Source organism: Hypomesus nipponensis, chromosome 6 (genome assembly GCF_054491055.1).
Source record: "Hypomesus nipponensis isolate SF chromosome 6, ASM5449105v1, whole genome shotgun sequence".
NCBI classification, from domain to species: Eukaryota; Metazoa; Chordata; class Actinopteri; order Osmeriformes; family Osmeridae; genus Hypomesus; species Hypomesus nipponensis.
Genome location: NC_140366.1, coordinates 10,848,238 through 10,870,940, shown reverse-complemented (window position 1 = coordinate 10,870,940; position 22,703 = coordinate 10,848,238). Strand labels below are relative to the sequence as shown.

Here is a 22,703-nt window from a genome sequence, read left to right as displayed (position 1 = left end):
CGAACACACACAGGCACACAGGCACACAGGTTCTGAACCATAGTCGCCGTGTGTCGCACAGCTGAGGGATACACCTGTGGTTCTGCTGCTTATAACAACAATAGCATTTGAACATTTCCTTGTATGCTAACATTCCCTTGCTGTCTGTGGGTGAAGATTGCATGATGTAGGGCTTTAGAGGAAGAGAGGCCATGGGAACCACCATGGGAAACTTGAAGCCTCTCGCAGCCTCCAACCCCCACCCAAATGGTATAGACCGTATGCACTACTCAACTCTCCTGAAGCCATCCTCCTGCCCCTCCGGACCTCCAATATCAAGGAACACAGTGTGGTCAAGACTTGACATCTAGGGATGTCAGCAGTAGGGTTTGGTCTGCTGTGTTAAAGTCTGCAATGTGTGTTGGGGGGTGGGGGGGGGTGAACTCCGCTGACCCTGGTCTTTATAACCCAGCCTCTATTAAGCTGATAGAAGCAGGCCCTCTCCTGGAGACCCAGGGTTTATGACCCTGCCTGAATACTGACAGAGAGAGGAGAAGGGCGAGAAGGAGAAGAGAGAGAGAGAGAGAGAGAGAGAGAGAGAGAGAGAGAGAGAGAGAGAGAGAGAGAAGAGAGAGAGAGAGAGAGAGAGAGAGAGAGAGAGAGGGACGAAGAAGAAAGAGCCGGAAACAGCCGAAGGGCGACAGGGAGAAAGAGAGATCGAGGGAGAGAGGAAGAAAGAGAGGGAGAAAGAGAGATTGAGGGAGAGAGGAAGGAAGAGAGGGAGAAAAGGCAGCGCACAGGTGTGCATGCATATGTGTGTGAGGAATAATTGATTTCAGTTTAGACTCAAAGGGGATTTGCAGGATGGTGTTTCTCAGACTCAGATCAAAAGGTGTTGTTCTACAAGTATTGGACGGCAGATGGATGTTTAGCTCTGTCTTCAGACAGAGCTCTCCAATAACAGCTCGCTTTGACAGGGGAACATCTGGTAGAAAGTGATTAAAACCACACTCCTTCGACTGAACATGACATTTCTGGATGTGTGTATCTCCCCTATGAGCTGATGTAGGGGACTGTGGTATTCAATGAATATTCTGTTGTCATATTATACTCCCTTTCGGAACATTCTCTCCCTCTCTCGCAACTGTTTCTCTCCCAGTCTCTCCCAAGAGATGAGACCAGGATGTAGACTGTGACAACGTTTTCCTGACTGAGCTATGACAGTCGTTCACGTCCTCTATCCCGATCTCTCATGACGTGGTCATGCCCTCCTTGTTGTGCCCTCCTCAGACACCTTGATGAGCACTGGTGTGCGAGAGCAGACCTCGGTGGAGACGCTCGTGCTGGTCTCATCTTTTAACCATCTGTTTGAACCTGGAGCAGGCCACAACGTCATCTAAACACATCTCATTTAAGCATTAAGAGACTTAGAAGGCAGCTGTACACAGGTGGATATTGAGACAGGGCTATACAGTGACGCGGGAGAAGGATCAACTGTTCGCCCGCTTCTGGAACATAACAAGATTACTGATGTGAGAGAGACAGACCAAAAAGCAAGAGAGGCAGACAGGCACACAGACGGGCCAACAGAGATCCAGGCAGGCAGACAGCTGTTCACAGTTTTGTTGTGCGACTCCTAGACGTCCCCTACAATGTGTGGACTCTCTCCCTTTTCCTCTCTCTATCCGTGTTTACAGTTTGATAAGTACACACCAGTTACAGCCTTGTTGTGCCTGTCTGCTGGTCCATAAAACAAACCTCGCACTCTCGTGTCTCCCCCCTCCCTTCCTCCCCGCACACACACACACACGACAAAACACACACGCGTGAAGACACACATGCACACACACCCACGGCCACCAAGCAGGCATCTGTTGCTCCGTCTGCAACCTGTAATTACACCTAGTTTTCAGATGCTTTGACTTCCTTTTTTACGCGTCCTCTCTTCCTGTGCGAGGTCCCTGTGGGGGCGAGGGACCCCACGCTGCATAGGGCCCAGTCCTAGATGTGGCCAGAGTGACACACTGTGACACAGTTAGACGTCGCACATTAAAACTCCTCAAGGTTCACTCTGGTTACAGTAAAACTGAGGTCATGACTGAGCAGGGCGGGGAACGACAGCCACCGGGAGGCCCCTCCCACTGGATCAGTAGGGCTTCAAATGATGTTTCACTGTAGGATTCCACTGTCATATTACATTTACATTTAGTCATTTAGCAGACGCTCTTATCCAGAGCGACTTACAGTAAGCACCTCTCCAGCACCTCTCTGTGAATGGAGCTCATCAGCATCAGCTAAAACAGGAGCAATTACAGCGAGACAGAAATAGACTGTGGAACAACAGTGTGATTCCTTTAACAAGTCTCCATTAAAGTTCTTGCTTGGCTTATTGATAGCAGTTGAGCCCCAGCAGACGGAGAGATGGGGACGCCACTGCCAAGCCATAAAACCAACACAGGGGAAGGAATGAGGTCGAAATAAATTCAACAACTTTATTTGACAGTCAACCAATTATTATGGGTGACTATGGAACATTTGTGAAACCCAAATGTAATTACAGGTATCTCATAAATGTTAACAATAATGAAGCAATTAATTTGTTGAACAGTTCACTTTTTTTCTGACAAGACTTCTTTTTTTCTTCTTTTTTTTTGCCTTTTTTTTTACAGAAGTTTGTAGTTTGTGATACACAACCTCCCAACCTTCCATAGTCCTGCACTAACCAGGCCCGGCCAAACTTCCTAAAACACTTCAGCCTACAAAAAACACACAACCACAAACACACATGCATATTTGTGAACACACAGACACTCACATACATACATAGAGTATATTCCCCACTTCACCCTCAAATAATCTACTTATCTCTCCTAAATCTAATTATAGAAAACATGATTACATTTCCCCTGTTTCTGTCAGAAGTTTTAACAACCACAATAATTCTCTTCCTTAGTTAACTTAACTTCTAAGTCAGGATCCTGCTGGAGAGCCAGCTGACGGAGCAGAAAAGAGAGGCATAGTGAGAAGTCTCTCTGCTGGTCTCTCTGCTGGTCTCTCTGCTAGCCCCTGGGACGTGGCCCCCAGCTCCCTGATTGCCACTCATGTTTCAGCGGACCTGGCAGCGTCTGGGGCAGCCCTGTCCAGAGCCTGGTGAGTTGTGGGGATTCACTAACAAAGAGCAACCTCTCCTGGAGGGTGAAGGGTGGGGGGGGGGGCGGGGGGGGGGTAGCTCTCGATGCAGGACACATACAGAATGCCTAAGTGACTTCACAACGGGGGGTAAGGCCCCGGTAACACTGAGAAAAGGAGGTGCACAGTGTTGTTCGGGGTTGAAGACTGAGGTTGGAGCTGCTAGCTGATGCTGCTGTACACCAGAGGAAGCAAGGCATGCATATGCATATGATATCATTTGAATATTATACATACTAATAGAGTATGTATAATATTTCACAAGTAATATATATGTGTCCATCCCACATGTGTTATGTGGTCTGGCCTATGGACTGGTGGAGTCTCTAAAGACATCATGTTTATTTAGGCGTGCATGTGTCACAGGTGGTAGCTGCAATGAGTGACGCCAACATGCATCCCAGAATGCATTTCCCTTGCCAGCACAGAACGCTGCGCACATACACATCACAGACGCACACACACTCTCATCCAGTACACAGCCTCAGGGTCTCCCACATAGCTTAGACGGCTACGCTGTGTTCACTGATAACGGTTGTAGCTAAACAGTGTGTGCAGAGCCTCGGTAGCGTCCACAAGTGGGAGAGGATGCATGCTGATATCACACTCCAGTGGAAGCGTGTGCCCGCGTCAGCATTCTCAAGGTCGGAGGAAGAAAAGCCTCCACTGTGAGCCTATCTCAGCTGAAACATTGACTCTGCCACACCTGCAGGTGCCCCCCTGCTGAAGTATCTCAACCCAAGGATAGAGAGTAGCAGCTTCCACAACAGTAGCAGCATCTGCCAGGGTACAAAGACAGTCGTTCTTAGAGGAGAGGAGCCGTGGCCTCCATCTCTCCTGGAGATATCGTAGTGGTTTGCATAGAGCTTATCTGCTGAGGACACCCACACAAACGCATACACACACACAGATATCCCAGACACCTGTGTCACCTTGGAGTTTAGGATCAATAGGAAGCTGCTGGTGGAGTACTGGAGCAGGAGTAGAGAGTTTTGTGTGTGTGCGTGTGTCAAATTCTGTTTGTTTGTGTGTGTGTCTGTGTGTGTGCATTGAAATACCCTTGTTTACTCGTCACACTTTTGCCTTTTATAACAAATGTGAAACACCCTATGTTCTCTGTGCTCTTCTCTCTTAATCACTTGATAAAGACACTAACTCTAATGAATTGGAGTTTGGGGTTGGGGGGGGGGTTACAGAAAATGGATACTGCTCAGGGGGTATCAGTAATTTACTCACATACTGAGGACTGACAGACGCTTGGAACTTTTGTTGCCATGGAGTCAGTAGCTAAGCAATAGACTTTGTTGTGGATTTTCTGCTGTTTTCTCATTGGCTCTGAATTGTCTCTCTGTCTCTGTTTTTCTGGAGGATTGGACTCAAATGGTCCCCCACCCCCCCCCCCCCTACCCCCCCTCCCCCTGCTGCCAGCGGAGACTGGTTTGCAAGGGGGTCGTTTGTTGATTCACAATTCGACCATAAATTAACTTCTGGAGCAACTGAAGTATATTTCCTTTTCTAAAAATTGAACTCTATTTAAAACTGGCATCGTCGTAAAGAATTTCCTGGTATCTCCCTCTCTCCTCTATGAACCAACTGCTAACTCCTAAACATTTGTATTACGTAATGCTGCCTCTCATCCTTGGTGTCCATCCAAGCAACATTATTTCTTCACTCTCTCCTGTTTCAACCTATAGTTAGAGGGATAATGTTATCTGCACCTGTATCTCTACCTTCACCAGGCTAAGAACTGTAGATCTCTCCTCCTGTGTCTGTGTGGCTAGTTATAGGCGGTTGTAGTTCTTCATTCCCGTTTGTAGTTCACTCCTGGGTCATGTGAAAGTTCCTAAGGAGGCTGGCCGGCCTGTCCCCCTGGCCTAGTGACACAGCTAGAAGGGTTTTCTGCTGCCATGAAGCAACGAGAAAAATGTTAATACCCGCACACATAAACATGTGTGCCAGGTGGTTCTGAAACCATTGGGAGGCTTTTTGTTTATATATTTATTTCATTTTTATTACTCCCTCTCTTTCTTGGCGTGTCTTGCATACTGGCGGAGAGTAAAGTGTGTGTAGTTCAGTGTGTTCAATTAGTGTGTGTGTGTGTGCATATGTGTGAGTTTGTCTGTGCGTGTAGTTCAATTTGTGTGTGTCTGCATGTGTGTGAGTTTGTGTGTGTGCCAGGCCAAATTGCTCTGTTTAATCACCTCAGAGGTCAAACAGGGAAGAGATGTTGGTGAGAAAGTAACAAGGTGAAGCAGGATTGTCAGACACACAGCTCATACCACAGACAGCACTGGGCTTGAGCTAGGATGTGGAGGTGTCGGGTTATTTCATGTCCTCTCAGCGCATGCCGTGCAAACACATGTGTGTATCCTTCTCTCTGCCTGAACTCCCTGTAACTGTTCCGAATGGGGTCAGGAGGAAGAGGGATCAGGTGTTCCCTTGACAACAACTTGATATGATTATCAGAGAGTGATGTCACAGGTGAGGCATCGTTGGACATAAAATGATGTCACCCCATTACAGATGGCTGGAGAGTCCGAAGCCACGTAGCAACAGGCCATAACAACAATAAGAAGCAGATGTTAACCTGAAATGGTGTATGTCTTTGTGCATCCAGCAGGTACATGGTGGTCATGGCAGGGGTTGGGGTGGTATCCTGATATCATGTTACTTATTTTGATCCTTGTCACAGCAGAAACATCACCATCTGCATCCAATTCCTTAGCGTTCAGTGTGTAAAACAGTTCTGGCACCCAGGAGATACAGTATATATATGCATTTAAAAAACGATGACTTTGAAAGCAATACTGAACTACATGTTTCTGTAGTACTTTTGGCTCAGTCTTCCATCCTGTTCAATAACTCACATTGTAAAATTATCATATTCCATACAACCCAATAAAACATGTTTTTTCAATAATGGTATTTTTCCTTATTCAACCCTTTTTTATCAAGCATTTCCATCTTGAATACTAATGTGTTGGTTAGAAGCAAAGAGCCATTGAGGTCTATAGAGCACAGGTGCACCAGTGATGCTCTGTTACCCAAGAGGGCTTCTCTTCTCCCAGTCATCCCTTCATTGTATTCTTTAAAGCTGACAAAATGTAGCAACTCATTTCTTCTCATCCAGAAATTCTCAACTGGTTTAAAACGTGCAAACATTTATTTTATTGCTTCTGACCCATGGGCTGTCTTAAATCATCCCACAGCCTTACCAAGCTCCAAAAAACGGAGAAAAAAATATTTTTTATGTTCTTTTTTTTAAGAACTTCCTCAAAGGGAGAGGTAGAGAAGAGAATAATAATAAGAAAAAAATGGCTGAGCTTTTGTCTCTAACATCCAACTGAGAAGGTGTGTTTTATTGTTGCGCATTAATACATGGCTCTTAAAAATAACTACATCTTTGGTGAGATCATTTGACTTTTCTTTGCATGGCAGGATGTGAAAATGCGGCCTCAATTAATATCCAGAGGCATACCTATTGGCTTACACTTAATCAAAGATGTTTGAAACTGCTGTAAAAGTGTACCTTTGGCATTCTGAGGACAGCCTAATACCAACACGGCATTCTTTAAACATACTTATTCATTAGGTAAAAAATACATCTGCTGAGATCAGCACTAATATATTTTTCCTTTCCTTTTCGGTTCTGTTAGACTTCAGGATTAATCGAATAATGAGAGAGAACAACAACTATAAAAAGAGTGTCCAAGTTCTACATCCAATGGAAAATGTCAATTCATTCCAACGTTTCTGTTCCAACTTTGCTGCAGAGTGGTAGAGAGTAAGACTGAGAGAGAGAGAGAGAGAGAGAGAGAGAGAGAGAGAGACAGGGAGGGAGGGAGGGAGGGAGGGAGGGAGGGAGGGAGGGAGGGAGGGAGGGAGGGAGGGAGGGAGGGAGGGAGGGAGGGAGGGAGGGAGGGAGGGAGGGAGGGAGGGAGGGAGGGAGGGAGGGAGGGAGGGAGGGAGGGAGGGAGGGATAGGTAAAGAGAGTTAGACAGAGATAGCTACAGAGAGTGAGCAGAAGATTATGAGAGAGATGGAAAAAAGAGACAGAGAGGAAAGACAGAGTATGAAAAATACAAAATGGGAGGGAGAGAGGGAGAGAGCATCTGAAAGAGGGAGACAGAGAGCAAGGCAGAGAGATAGTTTGCAACCTCACAGCCACTACCTGAGCTACTCCCCCCCCCCCCCACCTCTCCTCCTGTCATCCGCTCCATTCCCTCAGTCCAGGGCATGGATATTAGAATGGAATGTTTTGAACAATTCAGTGCCTCAGTCCGCCTTACGAGAAGCCCAAGCACAGGAGAAGGAGAAACCTGTTCATATCCTAAACCTAATGCAACTATCTACAAACATAGCTAACACACCTGAACCACAATGCAACCATTCCTGAATTACATCAAATTAAATGCTGAAACTACCTCAGAACCCTTGTAGAACCATTCTAACCTGTACTGTGATCACTGCACTGACCTAAGTTAGAAAAACTGTATTTGAGGCAGTCCACACTGATGTATGTCTTGTATGATATAAAACATGATTACAAAAAAAAAACATCTTATCATTAAATATTGTCCTTTAAATCAAATCAACATTCTAGTTGCTTTTTGTTGTCTAATAAGCTGGTATTAATGCAGACACGTGAAATCCTGGCATGTTCCTTCAGTAGACAGAGGACTATCTATTCTGATTGTGCATCCCTACTGTAAACCATAACTTGAACGTCACCTTACTTGCTTTAATTTGCTGTGATTTCTCCTTTGCCGTAATCTCCCAGCTTCAGAGTCAAAGACTTGCCTAATTACAGCCATTTATCAGGCTTCTGGGACGTCTTTTGATGTAATATTACTGTCTCTACCAATTAGCAGTGCACTTGTCAACCTTGTTTTGTTATGATGTCGACCCTCCAATGTTAGCACAGACATGCGCTGTGGGTACTATGGATCTCTCAACCGAAACTGGGCCCCTGATGCACACATACACATACACACACACATACACACAAACCTCCACCAAATGCTGGACATTAGTGTTGTAAGGGTTACTTCAACAAGGTGAAGAGCGAGACAGGTATGATTTGTAAGTGTAGAGAACATGTTCTAGTCTTGATCCACATCTGGTTATGGAGAAAACTAATGTATTTCATTCAAGGACAGTCCAATCTAAATGTGGATTTAGAAAAACAACATCACAACAGATAGTTTGCAGCTCTGTTCCTCCCGGTGTAAGTTCACAGTGCCCTCTGACACACATTTGCTCTATATTGTCTATCATGTTTGGCCAACTGCCGCCTGGCCTCTCAGTAGCCCAGCCTCTCTGATCGTCGGTGGTAAGCTCTCTCCTGTAGTTCTGCTCTCTCTTACAGGAGGTAGTCCACAGTGGCCCTCTTCCGTCAGTAGGGAAATGGTTTTACTTAACCTCTGAACCCTTCTTTATGGGTTTTTCCACTCAAATGACTATAAAAGTCAATTGATTCCTTTTTTCTTCTTTTCTTTTTTTCCCACATTATGTCCTGGTCAAATATGTATCCTAGGTACAAGAAGCTGAATTTTAAGACTTAATGTTAACTTCACTTAGTGCTTAAGATTAGTAGCAAACGTTGGAATGATTTGATCTGTGTTAAGACTGTTATGGACTGGTCTGCCCCCCCTCCCTCCATACCTCGATGCCCCGCATGGGCCTAAAATAATTGGGTGACACAAGGACAGAAAATAGTTAACTATCCTAATTATAACCAATGTACCATATACGCAAATAGTTGGTATAAAAGCATTACATTCCAGACATTTTTATCCAATCATTTTGATGCTGGGTTAGGTTAGTACCCAGCTGGGTACCCGAGTCGGGGCACGCAAGCGTCACGGGTTTGATTTGGCATTATCCAAGGCTGACATCTAGTGGTAGAATTACATATTACGTTTTGTGTTTTAGCGGAGATGGGCGTGATCAAATCTAAACAATTTAAAAATAGCTAGTTAGGCTATATTATAAAAGTATTGGTTTGAGAAACGTTATTTAAAAGTCGTGTGATAATTCATTTAGAAGGTGATAGTTCATAAAATACCCTTATATCAATACGTTTTTTATGCCCTAGTTGCACACAAAAGATAGCAGAAGTTATGTAATTTTACCTAACAGAGATTTCGCTGTCTGGGATTCCTTGAAAGAGAAAAACTACGATGCACCTTGTGTGTATGTTTGCATGAAACACGTGAGGGATCTTACGTAAGTTGATATTTGACCAATTGGAATCGGCCCTGCAAACAGGAAGTTGCATGCACTACGACTACGACGTTGTTTTTTCCTCACACATCGACTTTCTTTCACCTGCAGAAAATAGCAAACATTGCGTATTTGTCTTATTGTCTTCTAAACGTACTATTTCAAAATGAAGCAGAACTCCAATGTCCCTGCCTTCCTTACCAAGCTGTGGACTCTGGTTGAAGATGCTGATACAAATGAATTTATTTGTTGGAGTCAGGTAAAACTGTCCCTGTTATCCTTTTGGCCAGCGAGCTAGTTAGCATGTTTTGAGCTAGTTAAGTTAGCCAGCTCAGCACCGCACACCTCCCCCATATAGTAATGCAAAATAGGGCATATTTTTAGCTAGATAGATAGATGTTATTTCATGGCAATACAGTTTGATAGTTGGCTATCTTGTTAAATAGCTACCAGTGGGATACTTACACAGTTTGGTTAATATCTTTATGGCCATGGCTAAAACCACTGCACACCGTTATTTAGTTAGCCACTCATGTGTTCTTCAACCATCGCATTTGTTTACATTAGTTACCCCAACGCTATTCAACGAAGACTTGACTACAACTGATTGGCAGTTCATTTAGTAGCATCAAATTCAACACATAGCTCTTGTATGATATTAAGGCTATTGATTTAACAACGTAGTTGGCAACGAAACTGAATTATATTGTCATGTTTTCTTAACTTAAAGGAGGGCAACAGTTTCCTGGTACTGGATGAACAGCGCTTCGCTAAGGAAATCCTTCCAAAGTTCTTTAAGCACAATAACATGGCCAGCTTTGTAAGACAGCTGAATATGTGTAAGTTTAAAATAACCGTGCTTAACTGTTCCACTGGAATGCACCATCCCTAAGGACCAGTCTGAATGTCCGCAGTTGTGTTTGTGTGTTTAAGAGGATGCAGATTCCTAGCAGCTTAATCGCAGTTTATGTGTTGGTTCTAAATCTTAATTTCCAAATAAGTAATTCAAAGTCTTATTGTGAGCATTTCTTGTAAGTTATTATACCGCTTTAAATCTAAAAACCTTAGTAAAGCCCTGTCCTTGTGTGTGTTCACCCATCTCTACTTCTGTGATTTCAGATGGATTCCGTAAGGTGATGCACATTGACACAGGCATTGTGAAGCTAGAGCGGGATGGGCCAGTGGAGTTCCAGCACCCCTACTTCAAACATGGTCAAGATGACCTGCTGGAGAACATCAAGCGCAAGGTGAGACCACCAGGATGAGGAAGTAGGCAAGCGGGCGACCCTTCTGTTCCTTATGACACATGCTTTTTTTTACTCCCCCCCCCCCCCCCCCACCCACCACCACCATCACCCTTCTACCACCAACACCTCCTCCAGGTGTCTAACTCAAGGCCAGAGGATGGGAAGACCAGGCAGGAGGACCTGACCAAGATCCTGGCCAACATGCAGAACGTCCAGGGGAAGCAGGAGAGCATTGACTCCAGACTGGCCACCCTGAAGAGGTAGGGTTGGAGGTGGAGGGTCAGGGGCCGTGCTTCCAGCATATCTGAGCTCAGTTGGCCAAACTCTCTCCTCAGTGTTAATGCTCCCCGGCCATCTCATGGAAGTGCTAGCTTGGACGCTTGCGTGGAGGTGTGTGTGTGGTTTAAGAAGCCGGTGTTTGAAAGGAGGTCGGTGAGAGAACCCTAATCAAACCAGGGAGGGAGGAAGAGCCTCTTACGAGGATGGTCATGACACCTGTGACCTCACTACACCACACCTATTTTGGGGGCCTGTTTCCATTTTTAGGATCAGGGGGTTTGACAACGATTGGGATTGGTTGGTAACTTAAACTTGAATCCCGACCACTAGAGTTAATTATGCAAGAAGGAAAACGTAAGCTCTGTTTAGGTTGTCTTTCTGGCACAAAATTACCTTGACATTGAGGAGCAGATTTAATGTTTTTAGTTGTGCAAATTAGTTCAACTTAACTTAATAAGGAATGCTAGAGAAACCCCATTGCTAGTGGTGTCTGTGGAAGTGAGTTGTGATGATGGTGATTGTGAGATGTGCTGGTGTCTGTATTGGTGGGTTGTGGTGATGTTGATTGTGAGCCATGTTCCTCCAGGGAGAATGAATCTCTGTGGAGGGAGATATCCGACCTGAGACAGAAACACTTGCATCAACAGCAGCTCATCAAGAAGGTAAATGTGTGTTTTGCTTCTTAACCCTTTCTGCACGTGATTGTCTTAATGTGTGTTTTTCTTAGTGTGTGAGTGTGGCATATTGTTTGCTCGTGACAAAGCTGAAATTCTATGAAGAGACAAGGTTATATGACCACATATGACCAATGCATTGGAACTGGAACTGGAACTTGAACCTGTGTTTACAGTTGATCCAGTTCATCGTCACCCTGGTTCAGAACAACCGCATTTTAAACCTGAAGCGCAAGAGGCCTCTCCTGATGAGCACCAACGGGAAGAAGCCCAAATACATCCACCAGATCTATGAGGAAGACATGGACCTCAACAAGGTAGCTCACCTAGTCCTACTGATATTAGAACACTTCCTGTGTTTATGCCACGATCAGAGATAATCAAATACGTTGTCATAACTACCCCAAACTACCTGGTTACAATTATTGATTTAGTTGTAGTTGAGTTTTATTCTTCTGTCCTGCAAGTTGCGTGTCATCTTATGTAACGTCTGCCAGTCTGGGGTTCTGTGGGGGTTTCTTTAATAGCAGATGTTGTGCTGCATCTGCCGTGCTCTGATTTCACATACCTGACCTTGCTGTTGCAGTCCTCCGTCAACGGCATCAACGGCTCCGAGATTACAGACGATGTCATCATATGTGACGTCACAGACGAGGATGCGGGGGTTGCCGAGGAGACGTCCAGAGTTCTGGATCAAGGGTAGGAGGGAGGGATTTAGGTTCTTCTGTGTATGGGACTGCTGTGGTGAAATGCATCCCTTTTCACATCCTCTCCCAGACAACACAGCAGCTATAAAGGGAATAACAGGACTGGAAAAAGAGGGAGGCCTTTTCAGATTCTGGCCTCTCCTCTCTCTGCTTTCTTCAGACGCTGTTCTAGTTTTAACGGCTGGTGCCATTGAATGAGATCAACTGAAACTGCCCTCTGTTCCAGGGATGTGGAGATTATCGAGGTGGACTTTGACGGCGAGGTGGTCCTCCCCCCAGACGCAGAGACCCAGGCAGACGTAGACCTTCTCAGCAACGGAACCGGCACCAACTCGGAGGAGACGGCCCTGCAGACTGACTTCTGCTACAGCGGAGGAGGTCTGGGTCCAGAGGAGACCACCGCCTCCTCCTCCAGAGAGCAGGCGGGCGCCAGTCTGCCCACCAGTAGTGCCCTGCAGCTGAACAAGTCGTCAGCCCTGAGCCTGGAGGACCCGGTCAAGATGATGGACTCTATTCTGAACGAGAGCGGAGCCATCTCCCAGAACATCAACCTGCTGGGGAAGTAAGTCTGCTCGGCCTGGACACGGCCACTACTAGGCTTTGTGCTCCACAACTCTAGGCCGTGTGGGGCCTCAGCCTATAGGGGGTGCTCATGAGTAGACAATGGTCCTCTATCCAGCGGGCAAAGGCTCCTGAATAGTGCTGTCCTACTATCCTCTGCTTGGTGATGCTACATGGACAGCTAGTCCAGAGGCAAGGCTGGAGAGCAATGTTGTAGATGGTACCTGATTGCCCAAGAGGCCTCTTTGGAATAAATCTCCAAGGTTACCCGCAGCACTTTTCAGTTAAGGTGGCCGCCTAAGCAGCACACGCCTTCTGCCTTAACTACGATATCCGCCGTGTTACCCTGTCCTGTTTACTCCCTTTCCATTTCTAAACGCCAGTCTCCCTTCTCTGCAGAACGCGTTAGTCTCTAACCCCCCCCCCCCCCCCGGTCTGACGGCAAACCCCTCCATACTACCTTAACTAACACATTTTCTGAGAGAAACCCTGAATCTCTGTGACAACCGGTGACTTTTCACTGAAATGTTTTTAACTCTTGTCGCTGATTGTCTTTCCATTTCCTGTCTGTGATGTCTCTTCTTCTGTGGTTCTGCAGGGTGGAGCTCATGGACTACCTGGACAGCATTGACTGTAGTCTAGAGGACTTTCAAGCCTTGCTTTATGGAAAACAGTTCAGCATTGACCCAGACCTGCTGGAGGTACCTTCAACCATCACAGTCCTCACAGTACTTTCACACATGCTATCTTTTATTTGTACTAACTTTATATATTTTGCTGTCAGTTAGTGTACAGCCTACAGGGGCTGGAGTTATGTGTTCCTGGTCGGTTATTTAGTTCCTCCTCCTCTGTCCTTTCCCTGTATTTTCTTCTCAGATTTTCAGTTTTAATTGTCCAACGAGTTTGCATGATGGCTGCTTCTGTTCCCCACAGAAGTGAGTGCTGTCAAACTGCCCCCCCCCCCCCACCCCGCTGTAGCAGTGGCTCAGCTCCAACCATTTCATGCGTAGATCTGGGAGTTTGTACACGCCCAAGCTGTGTCGTGTATCTGCCCAGTTCAACTGAGCGTGTTTGGGTTTCTCTCCAGGAGAGTGGTGTTTCTAACTCACGACTGTGTGTGTTCCTCTCTGCCAGGAGACTGACGTCTCTAAAGGGAACCTAGAGCAGCTAGCCAGAGCACACAACACAGAGGAGACACCAGCCGACAAGCAGCTGATCCAGTACACCTCCAGCCCCCTGATGGCCTTCCTGGACGGCTGCGCCCCCCTGCCCTCCGATGCAGACGCCCTCCCCGGCCTGGCGGGCGAGCTGGAGCTGGAGTCAGATAGCCTGCTGGCCCAGCCCCTCCTCTCCGACCCTTCAGCCTCCCCCCTGGAGGAGCAGCCCTCCACAGACCTGCTGGAGCCCAGCCTGGACACATCCAGCCCCCCCCGCAGCTCGCTCATCCGCCTGGAGCCCCTGACGGAGGCGGAGGCCAGTGAGGCCACGCTCTTCTACCTGTGTGAACTCCCCCCCCAGGGGACTGGCACAGACCCCACCCGGCTGGATGTGTAAGCCAATGAGGAGCCTTGGGGTGGTTGAGGAAACAGGGGAAGGCGGGGCCTGGTCCTGGACAAGGAAGTTCCTTTGCTGACGTGTGTTGAAGGCCTGGACGTGGCTTGGTCAGTGCCCAGGGTAGAAGCCCCCTGGAGAGGGTGCTGGTGAGGAAGAAGAGTCGAAGGAAGAGGAGAAGAAAAGGACTGAACCTTTTGTATATACTCATCAAAATGATGATTTACTGTTGCTTGTATCTTACTTTGGTACATAACCTACATTTCTATTCACTCTCTGCACACACACAACATACACATTGACAAGTGGAAGGTACAGAACCACTTATTCCATCCTTTATCAGTTGGCGGCCCAGTATCCCTCTGCAAGTGTAGTTTAATGTGCTTCCACGGTGAAAAGTAGAGCTGTGACTACCTAGGAGGTGTTGATAATGATCATTGGTTGTCTTTATGTTCCATTATCTCTTCTAAAGAAGTTTCTTTTGAGTCTTGATTTTCTGCACATGGTCATATATGTTAAGGAAGACTGCTGTCCTTATTCTACGAGAACAGAAGTGCTTGCATTGTATCTCCCACTGTATTTATCTATAAACTGTCTCCACAATTCCAGCTACTGTTGTGTAACGTACTGGTGTGTGTAAGTTCACTTGTATCATTACACTGGTGTGATTCAGCCTCGGTGAGCTTCTTGTCAGTTTATAGGCTTGGCAATAAAACATGTTGAGTTATGAAATTGTCTGTGTCCTGTGTTCCTTCTTCGTGGAGGGTCGTCGTTGTAGAGCAGGGACGGGACAGAAAAGGGGAAATAAGAGACAGCACCGAGTGGTTGCCTTTTAATCTTTATTCGATGCACTTACATGACATAAGGCAAGAACACAACACAAAAGTAAAAGCCAGGTTTGAACATGTCACTGATCAGTCTGCTAGAAACACTGAATACACATCGCAGCTATATTCAAGCACCTACTAAATAACTTATCTGCTGTTTAAACATCAGTATTTTATTGTTTGTTTTTTTACGATAAAAACTCCAGTGCAAATCCTAAAAACACATACGCAACTTGGAAGTTAAGTAACTGACCTACAGCCACTGCTAAGATGTGCAATTTGCAAAAAAGGAAAGAGATATCGGGTTTGGATTGAAGTTCTTCAAAGGGAAGGGGCACAGCAAAGCGAGGATACAAGATGGCAGATAATACTAGATCATGCAAATGCTACTTACCATTAAACTGATCATGCCCTCACAAACTAAAATGATACCCAAGTTAAATCTGAAATCTTGAACTTCACAGCTATAAACTAGCCTGGACACATGACTGAAATTTAAGCTTTTAAAGTGATATTATGTGTTTTTTTACATTTCAATACACACATGGCTCTTCCTGAATTTGTCAAGCCCTCAACCAATCAGAGAAGGGAGAGATTTAGGCTCCACCACTCAGCTTCCTGTCCATCCTATAAGCCCTACTCTCTTACCAACAACAAAAAAGCCCAACACTGCAAATTGCCAACTTTTGCAAACACATCTTCAAACACGTGTTACATAATCTTAACACCCAAGTACAAAAATCAATCGCATGCAGTTTTGTTAAAAGACAAAAAATAAGACTGCAGAAGTAACTTGGTGAAAGTCACTACTGGGGGGAATGAACATACACTATTTACAATGGCAGCAGGGAACATTCAACAAACACTAGGCTGAGTATTCACAATGACTGGGAGTTAGTGGGTGATGGAGATGAGTGCCAGAGGCGTGTTCAGAGATGCAAAGTGTTCCAGAACTTTGCGAATGGAATCATCACCTTCTAAAGCACGGCCTAAACTCCATGTGTTCCAATTTCCAAAGGCAGAAATACTCATCCGTAGAACACGCGTCTATTTTTTAACATTCCAGAACCCTCCTCCTCCCTGAACAGGCCCCGGGTCATACTAGATTCAACTGAGATGGGTTGGGGGGGGGGGGAGGTCGTCCCTCAGTCGAAGTCTCGGTTGACGAGGACCAGGGGAGCCACCAGGGTCCACACGTAGAGGGCGATGCAGATCCAGCTGGAGGTGATCTTCACCCACACCGACGGCCAGCGGCTGGTCATCGTCTCGTACTTGGCATCAGGGCTGGGGGGGGAGAGAGGAGTACACGGATAAACAAACACAGTGAAGTGGTCGAAAAGACAGGTCCCACAGGAAGAACACCTTCCAACGCACCGAGCGAGCTTTGAGCATGTGCTGTCAGCAGAAGCCAGGCGTCTGGGGTGAGTCATCAAAGAAAGGTGACACAACAGATACAGGTCCATGTACAGCCTGACAGGAGAACCTGTGGCCAGGGCCAGACAGACACCCACCTGTACCAGTTGGTGAGGGTCATCATGATGTAGAGGGAGGCCAGAAAGAGCATGAAGTGGAAGAAGGAGTAGCTGTAGGTGACCCCGTCCTTCTCGTTGTCCACAGCTCTGTTCTGGCCGTCGCCCTCCTCAAAGTTCTCTGGGTGCGGCCCGTCCTCAATCAGGGCAGACTCGTCAGTGTTCAGAGTCAGCTTGTTCACCTGGGCATTGGACGAGTTACGGATGCTGGGGGGAAGTGGATGGGGTAAACACATGAGTACATATCGGTTACCGGTGTATGCTTATGAGAGAGAGACTGTTTGGGATGTGCGACTGAAAGGGGAAGTGGTCCTCTCCTCACCTGGAGTAGAGGACACACATCAGGAAGAGGATCAATCCCACAATGCCCTGGGCGTCCCACCACTGCACCACGTGGTCCTGGCCGGCCGGGCTTGTGCTGTTCAGCCCGATGATGCCCAGCAGACTTGGGTTGCAATTCCTGTCTGTGAGAGACAAACAGACAGTCCACGGACAGACACAGATCAACCACCCAAAGAGTTGAGATCACAGAATGTTCTTATCAGGGACCAGTGTGTTCTACAACACAGGGATAACACAGCTGGTTATTTTCCAACTGAACTTGTAGAGACCTCAAAGGTGATAGATCATGTGGTATGAGCACACCACTCTGATTGGCTGGTTAGAACTGCAAGCACATTGCTTTAACCAATCCTATTGTCTTTGACCTTTATAAGGTTTAAAAGGGGGGAGGACATGGCTGAAGCTTTATCAAGCTACTGTAGCTCCTAACAGAATAAAGAGCCTTGGAGAGCTCCTCCCTCTAGCTGGAGGACAGCCTTGCTGGAGGACAGTTTGATCAGTGATCCTCATGTGGTGTGTCGGAGTCTTACCAGGCTCGTTGGTCATGGCTGACCAGGTGAGGTACATGGTGTAGAGGGTGACCAGGGAGGACTGCAGCAGACCTGACCTGGGCTGAGACTCCTGCACAGGGTTTGGGGGTGGGGGGGGTGAGAAGAAGAGACAAGGAAGGATGGGTAGATGGATGTGAGTGTTGTCGGTGTACTGCAGTGCGTCAGGCACCACATGGACGGCACAGTGTCAAGTCATTCCTCCATCGTGCACACGTCCCCTTGGGAAAGTCACCCATCACGCACACACACACACACACACACACGTGAGGTGACCAGTCAGAGTGTGTGATGCCTGTTCTGGTATGGTACCGTGTGCTGATGTGGTTGTTTACCTGGATCTGTGGCAGGATTGAGAGGACGGACGAGCCCACACACAGCAGCATGTTGACACTGATGAAGACCTTGTTCTCGGTGCAGCCATCAGCGTGGGTGTAGTAGATGTAGAACATGACCAGGGACACCAGAGACAGGACATAGTTCACTGCTGTGGCTGACAGCAGAGCTGGGGAGAGGAAGAGGAGAGCAGGTGGGGAGAGAGAAGGGTGTGGGGAGAGGAGAGATAGGAAATAGTGGAGGGAGACAGAGAAAGGTTCATCTTATGTAACAAGTCTTATGTCCAGAAACAAAAGCATAACATTAGCAGACCATCTTCTCCATCATTCCACACCCCTCTCCCCTCCAATCACCTCCATGGATGACCATGTCTGTTGAGCTAATCAAACCTAATCAAGCTTTATTCAGATAGCTCTTTCACAAGCAATATACAGCAGTCATAGCACTACCAGTCCAGATGGGTGTTACCTGCATACCAGCAGCGCGAGTTACCCTCCTCCATCTTCTCCACCCAGGCCTCGTTCCAGGAGTGGGCAAAATCGATCAGCAGGACCAGCTGGATCAGGATGAAGCAGAAGGCTCCGGACATGCCAATGTAGAACCACACTGGTGGAATGAAACAGGCACACCTTGGTTACAGTTACCTCCTTAGACTATGTAATTCCCAAGTAAGGCAGCACTGGGATGGTAAACAAGCACACCTAAACTCGGCAGACTGAATGTTAACGTGTTCTCACCTGTAGTGAAAGCTCCATCAGGAATGAAGAAGGCACCAATGGAGATGGCAGTGGCTGCAGCAAACTTGAAGAACCAAAATCTGGAAAGAGAAGAAAACACATCAATCGAGAAGTATGATACAGAATCGTGTTTTCCTATTAGTAGGAACTAAACCAGAACAAAAGCCTGCTAGAGGTCCTGCTGGAAGATCCAGGTGTGGTCACCTGACCCGTACCCGTTGTGGAGGGCAGCTCGTGGGTCTTGGCTGCTCTTGACCTTCACCATGAGGAGGGAGAAGAGGAGGAAGAACATGGCCATACCGAAGCACACGCGGTACACAGCCTTGTAGCCGACGAGGACATCACAATTCACATGACCTTCGACCCCAGGGAGGGACGTCCCCATCCCTCCCTCACAGAACCCTGGGATCTGCAGACGGAAACAGAGTTAGTCCTCCTGGGAAGATGAGACTGATGGGAATGTGTCTCTCTTTCTGGTCCCAGGCTGTCTGCAGGCCTACCTTCTTGAGCTGGCTCTCCATGCCAGGCATGAGCATGATGCAGGCGATGCCCACCCCCATCAGCATGAAGAAGGCATAGATGAGCCGGGTCACCGTGGAGTTGTTTCCGCTGGGGCAACACCTGCACAGCAGACAGGGGGCGCTACCACATAGACAGGGGATCTGTGGCCGGGACATAAAGTAGTGAAAACATTATTTTGCTGCAACAATCATTTGCACCTTTGCCGGGTGAAAGGAAGGAACAGGGAGGCTGAAAAGGTGCAGTGGACGGTGATCGTAGTCAACAAGGGTTACAATTATAAGCGTGCAACTTTACCGCTGGTCTTAAACTTGACCTGACATTACTTTAAAGGTTTTATCTGGGTAAGATCACGGGAGGCCCAAATCCCTGCTAAGAATACAGCGAGTCTATGCATAGTCATCACTGCTAGGACTTTCTGTTTTGCCATGCGTCATCAGAGGTGAAAATAGACAGTCATCACGGTATCTTTGATGACCCCACACATTTTCATTTCATTACTTAATTTCATTTAAAGTCATTCAATAAACAATCACACTAAAATTATGAAACAGTCTAGGCTAGGCCTGTATATAAACAAAAAACGTATAACGTAATCTATTCCAGTTCGTCATAATCAATGTTACGAAATGCGAGCTACGAAAATAATATCAGGTGCTGCAGCTGTCTGATATGTAATCTCTTTTGGAAGGTAGAGCATGGGTGTCGCAATTTAGCTGAGCATTACTGTAAACACACTGACAGCAAACGACCAAACACTAACTGAAAACACTACTCGCTAACGTTTGGGTAGGCCTATATCTGGAAAAATTGATCTGGCTACACAGCTATCATGCTAATAGTTACTATTGTCACAGCTCTACAACTTTAACATTAAGCAAAGGTAGATAGCTAGCGGGTTGTTTCATTAACTCAAGTCTTAAAATATTGCAAGTGAAAACAAGGTAAGGCGAAAGCTCTCGACGTATGTCAGATCAGACACTTTGCCTGTTGGTCAAAAGGAGAGGCCCAGAAATGTCACCAATATGACAAGTTAACACATAATAATATCGTTCAAAGCTTGGGATATCATATATTGTGAACAATATAGTACGAATGACACAGCTACAAAGCTTGTGCTAATACTGGTTGTTTAAATGACACATTTTCAAGTCAATGCACCATCAAAGCTGAACAGGGAACCACCCTTGATCTCTTTTGTTGAATGTTGCTGCGCAAAACACTGTTAGTAGCTAAAGCTAGACTAGCGGTTGCCACAGCGATCGTCGGAAGAATTTATTGATCACCCGCCACTAAATATTTTAGTTACATATCTTTTTTCATCAACAATTGAACATTAATGGCTTACCCAACTCGCCATGGAGCATAATCCAAGAACTGCCCCCATGTTGATTCGCTAAAATAATACTCTCCACTGGAAAAGATGGATGCTGGCCGTCTGTTTACAATCTGACTGCCACTTCCGTTCTGCCAATGAAACTCCTCCTTCTCTGTGACTCCATTTCCTGCCAGCAGAATTTACATGCTTGACTTGATGCGTAACAATTTTGTTTAGATCAAGAGAAAATGCTAGTAGAATGTTCTATTTGGGTCTTCTCTTGTCTGTAAGGGTTTGATTGCCCATGTCTGTGTGTGTGTGTCTTTGTGTGTGTGTGTGTGTGTGTGTGTGTGTGTGTGTGTGTGTGTGTGTGTGTGTGTGTGCGAGTGTGTGCGAGTGTGTGCGAGTGTGTGTTTGTGTGTGTGTGTGTGTGTCTTTATGTGGGTCCACACATAGCTCAACAGGTATCTATTTAATAAACGGTTTGCTATAACAAAAGGCTACCAAAAGACAAATGCTGTAATCATATAATTGTGTCTGTCTACCACCCCAAAACCAAGCACCTGCTGTGTTGATATGTGCTGTGAGAAAGTGTGTGTGACCCTCTGGCCCGAGCTAAAGAATCAGTTGACCTCTGACTCACTCACAAGCCGACAGACAGCAGGGTAGCTCAGCATCCATAGGGTGTTTGTGAGTGCAACGAGAGCCAGGCAGACAACAGACACCCCTGTCTGGGAGTGATAACACCCCAGACACCTGCCAACCACCACCACAAGGTCATCTCTACCATCTGGCTAGGAATAGATCTCTTGGCCGTATTGTAATCCTTTTCAGCTGCTCTTGTACTTGTCATGTCAAACTTGGTGAATCTCTCCTTCTTGATTCCATCCCGTTCAAAATGTTGCTCCTCCCTTGCATCCGTGTGGAGTTTCCCTCACAGATCTCAAGGTCAAGGTTGGAGAGGTTTTAGAAGATCCTGGATGTTTCCCACATGCCATAGCTTCTCAAACTGTGGGGCTTGACTCAGGGGGGGGGGGGGGGGTAAATCTGTGAAAGTAGTGGAAGAGGAGAAGAAGAAAGGCAGAATTATGGAAACTTAAAACTGAACACTCAAGGAAAGTGATAACGTCATCTTCTGACCTTATTCCCTCAATGTCAACCTTAGTACAGCAACGTTTAAGTATGGGCAGGTGTGGTGGGACCCATCTCAAGTTCCTTTCCACTGTGATGGAAATAAATCCATCCAGATAGATCTTTTTGGTTTGGACCAATAGGAGACCAGTGTCTTCCGAAATTGACTCTTGACTTTGCTTGAAGTGACTTATGTTGTCACTTATTTTCTAAATGGAACAATTGTGTGGCACTTAGCTGTCCCCTGAATGGGGTCATTTAATTGTAACTAGAGTAACCGAGAGCATACAACACAATCTGTGGGAACAATGATCTATAGAAAATAAAGCCATGATTGATATTTAGCTTTATTTTTTTTACAAAGATCATGAGAACAAAGGAGCTCTTGTACATCACTTCTAATGAGCGAGGGAATTCAAATGGCACCATTGATTTGGTTCTATCTATAGCTTGCTTGGGGTAAGCTGTGTGTCTCATCAGTGTGTTCCAGACTTTGGTGACGTAATGACAGGAGAGAGTTGGTCTCTGTCTCTATGGATGTAATTAAACCAAGGTGATTGTTTTTATCTCTGTGTTCCCAATCTATGTCCTCTTTACTGTGAAGGAAAGTCTGTGTGGATGTATCCATAACAGTACAATAAAATCCCTGAGGGCTTTTGGTAATATGTTGACTTCACACTTAACTCTATCCAAGTCAGTGTGTTCTCTTGCATCCAGGCCTCTGTGTGATACATGATAGTAATTGCACTAATGGGTATCAAATGAGATTAGGGACACTGTGTAGCCTAATTCTGTCAAGGCTGTATTCTCAGTCCATCTGATAGGTTGATATTCACAATAGCTCTTTACTGATTTCAAACAATTACTTAAACAGTAATAAATTATTCATTCATGAAAAGGAAAATGATTTGTCACTGATTGATTAAATGGATCTGAAAAATGCATCAAGGGTAGCAGCACACAGCTGTTATGTATGTATGTTCTGCCGCATCATCTTCAAAGAT

At 46.1% G+C, this 22,703-nt stretch overlaps 2 protein-coding genes across 2 annotated transcripts; one reads left to right on the top strand and one right to left on the bottom strand.

Moving 5' to 3' along the window:
- Positions 1 to 9,463: 9,463 nt before the first annotated feature.
- Positions 9,464 to 15,144, top strand: hsf2 (heat shock transcription factor 2). The gene is made up of 10 exons (XM_084699669.1): positions 9,464 to 9,652; positions 10,124 to 10,232; positions 10,513 to 10,640; positions 10,776 to 10,900; positions 11,506 to 11,581; positions 11,770 to 11,910; positions 12,180 to 12,292; positions 12,527 to 12,862; positions 13,460 to 13,562; positions 13,996 to 15,144. The coding sequence occupies exons 1-10, from the start codon at positions 9,560 to 9,562 to the stop codon at positions 14,413 to 14,415; spliced, it is 1,644 nt and encodes a 547-aa protein (XP_084555795.1). The 5' UTR covers positions 9,464 to 9,559; the 3' UTR covers positions 14,416 to 15,144.
- A 93-nt stretch (positions 15,145 to 15,237) lies between these two features.
- On the bottom strand, positions 15,238 to 20,734 carry serinc1 (serine incorporator 1). Its single transcript, XM_084699670.1, has 10 exons — positions 20,599 to 20,734; positions 19,232 to 19,393; positions 18,947 to 19,140; positions 18,732 to 18,811; positions 18,463 to 18,600; positions 17,994 to 18,163; positions 17,641 to 17,731; positions 17,091 to 17,232; positions 16,751 to 16,975; positions 15,238 to 16,523 (listed from the first exon to the last, which is right to left on the bottom strand). Exons 1-10 carry the CDS (start codon positions 20,635 to 20,637, stop codon positions 16,385 to 16,387), a joined length of 1,380 nt encoding a protein of 459 aa, XP_084555796.1. The 5' UTR covers positions 20,638 to 20,734; the 3' UTR covers positions 15,238 to 16,384.
- Positions 20,735 to 22,703: the final 1,969 nt, after the last annotated feature.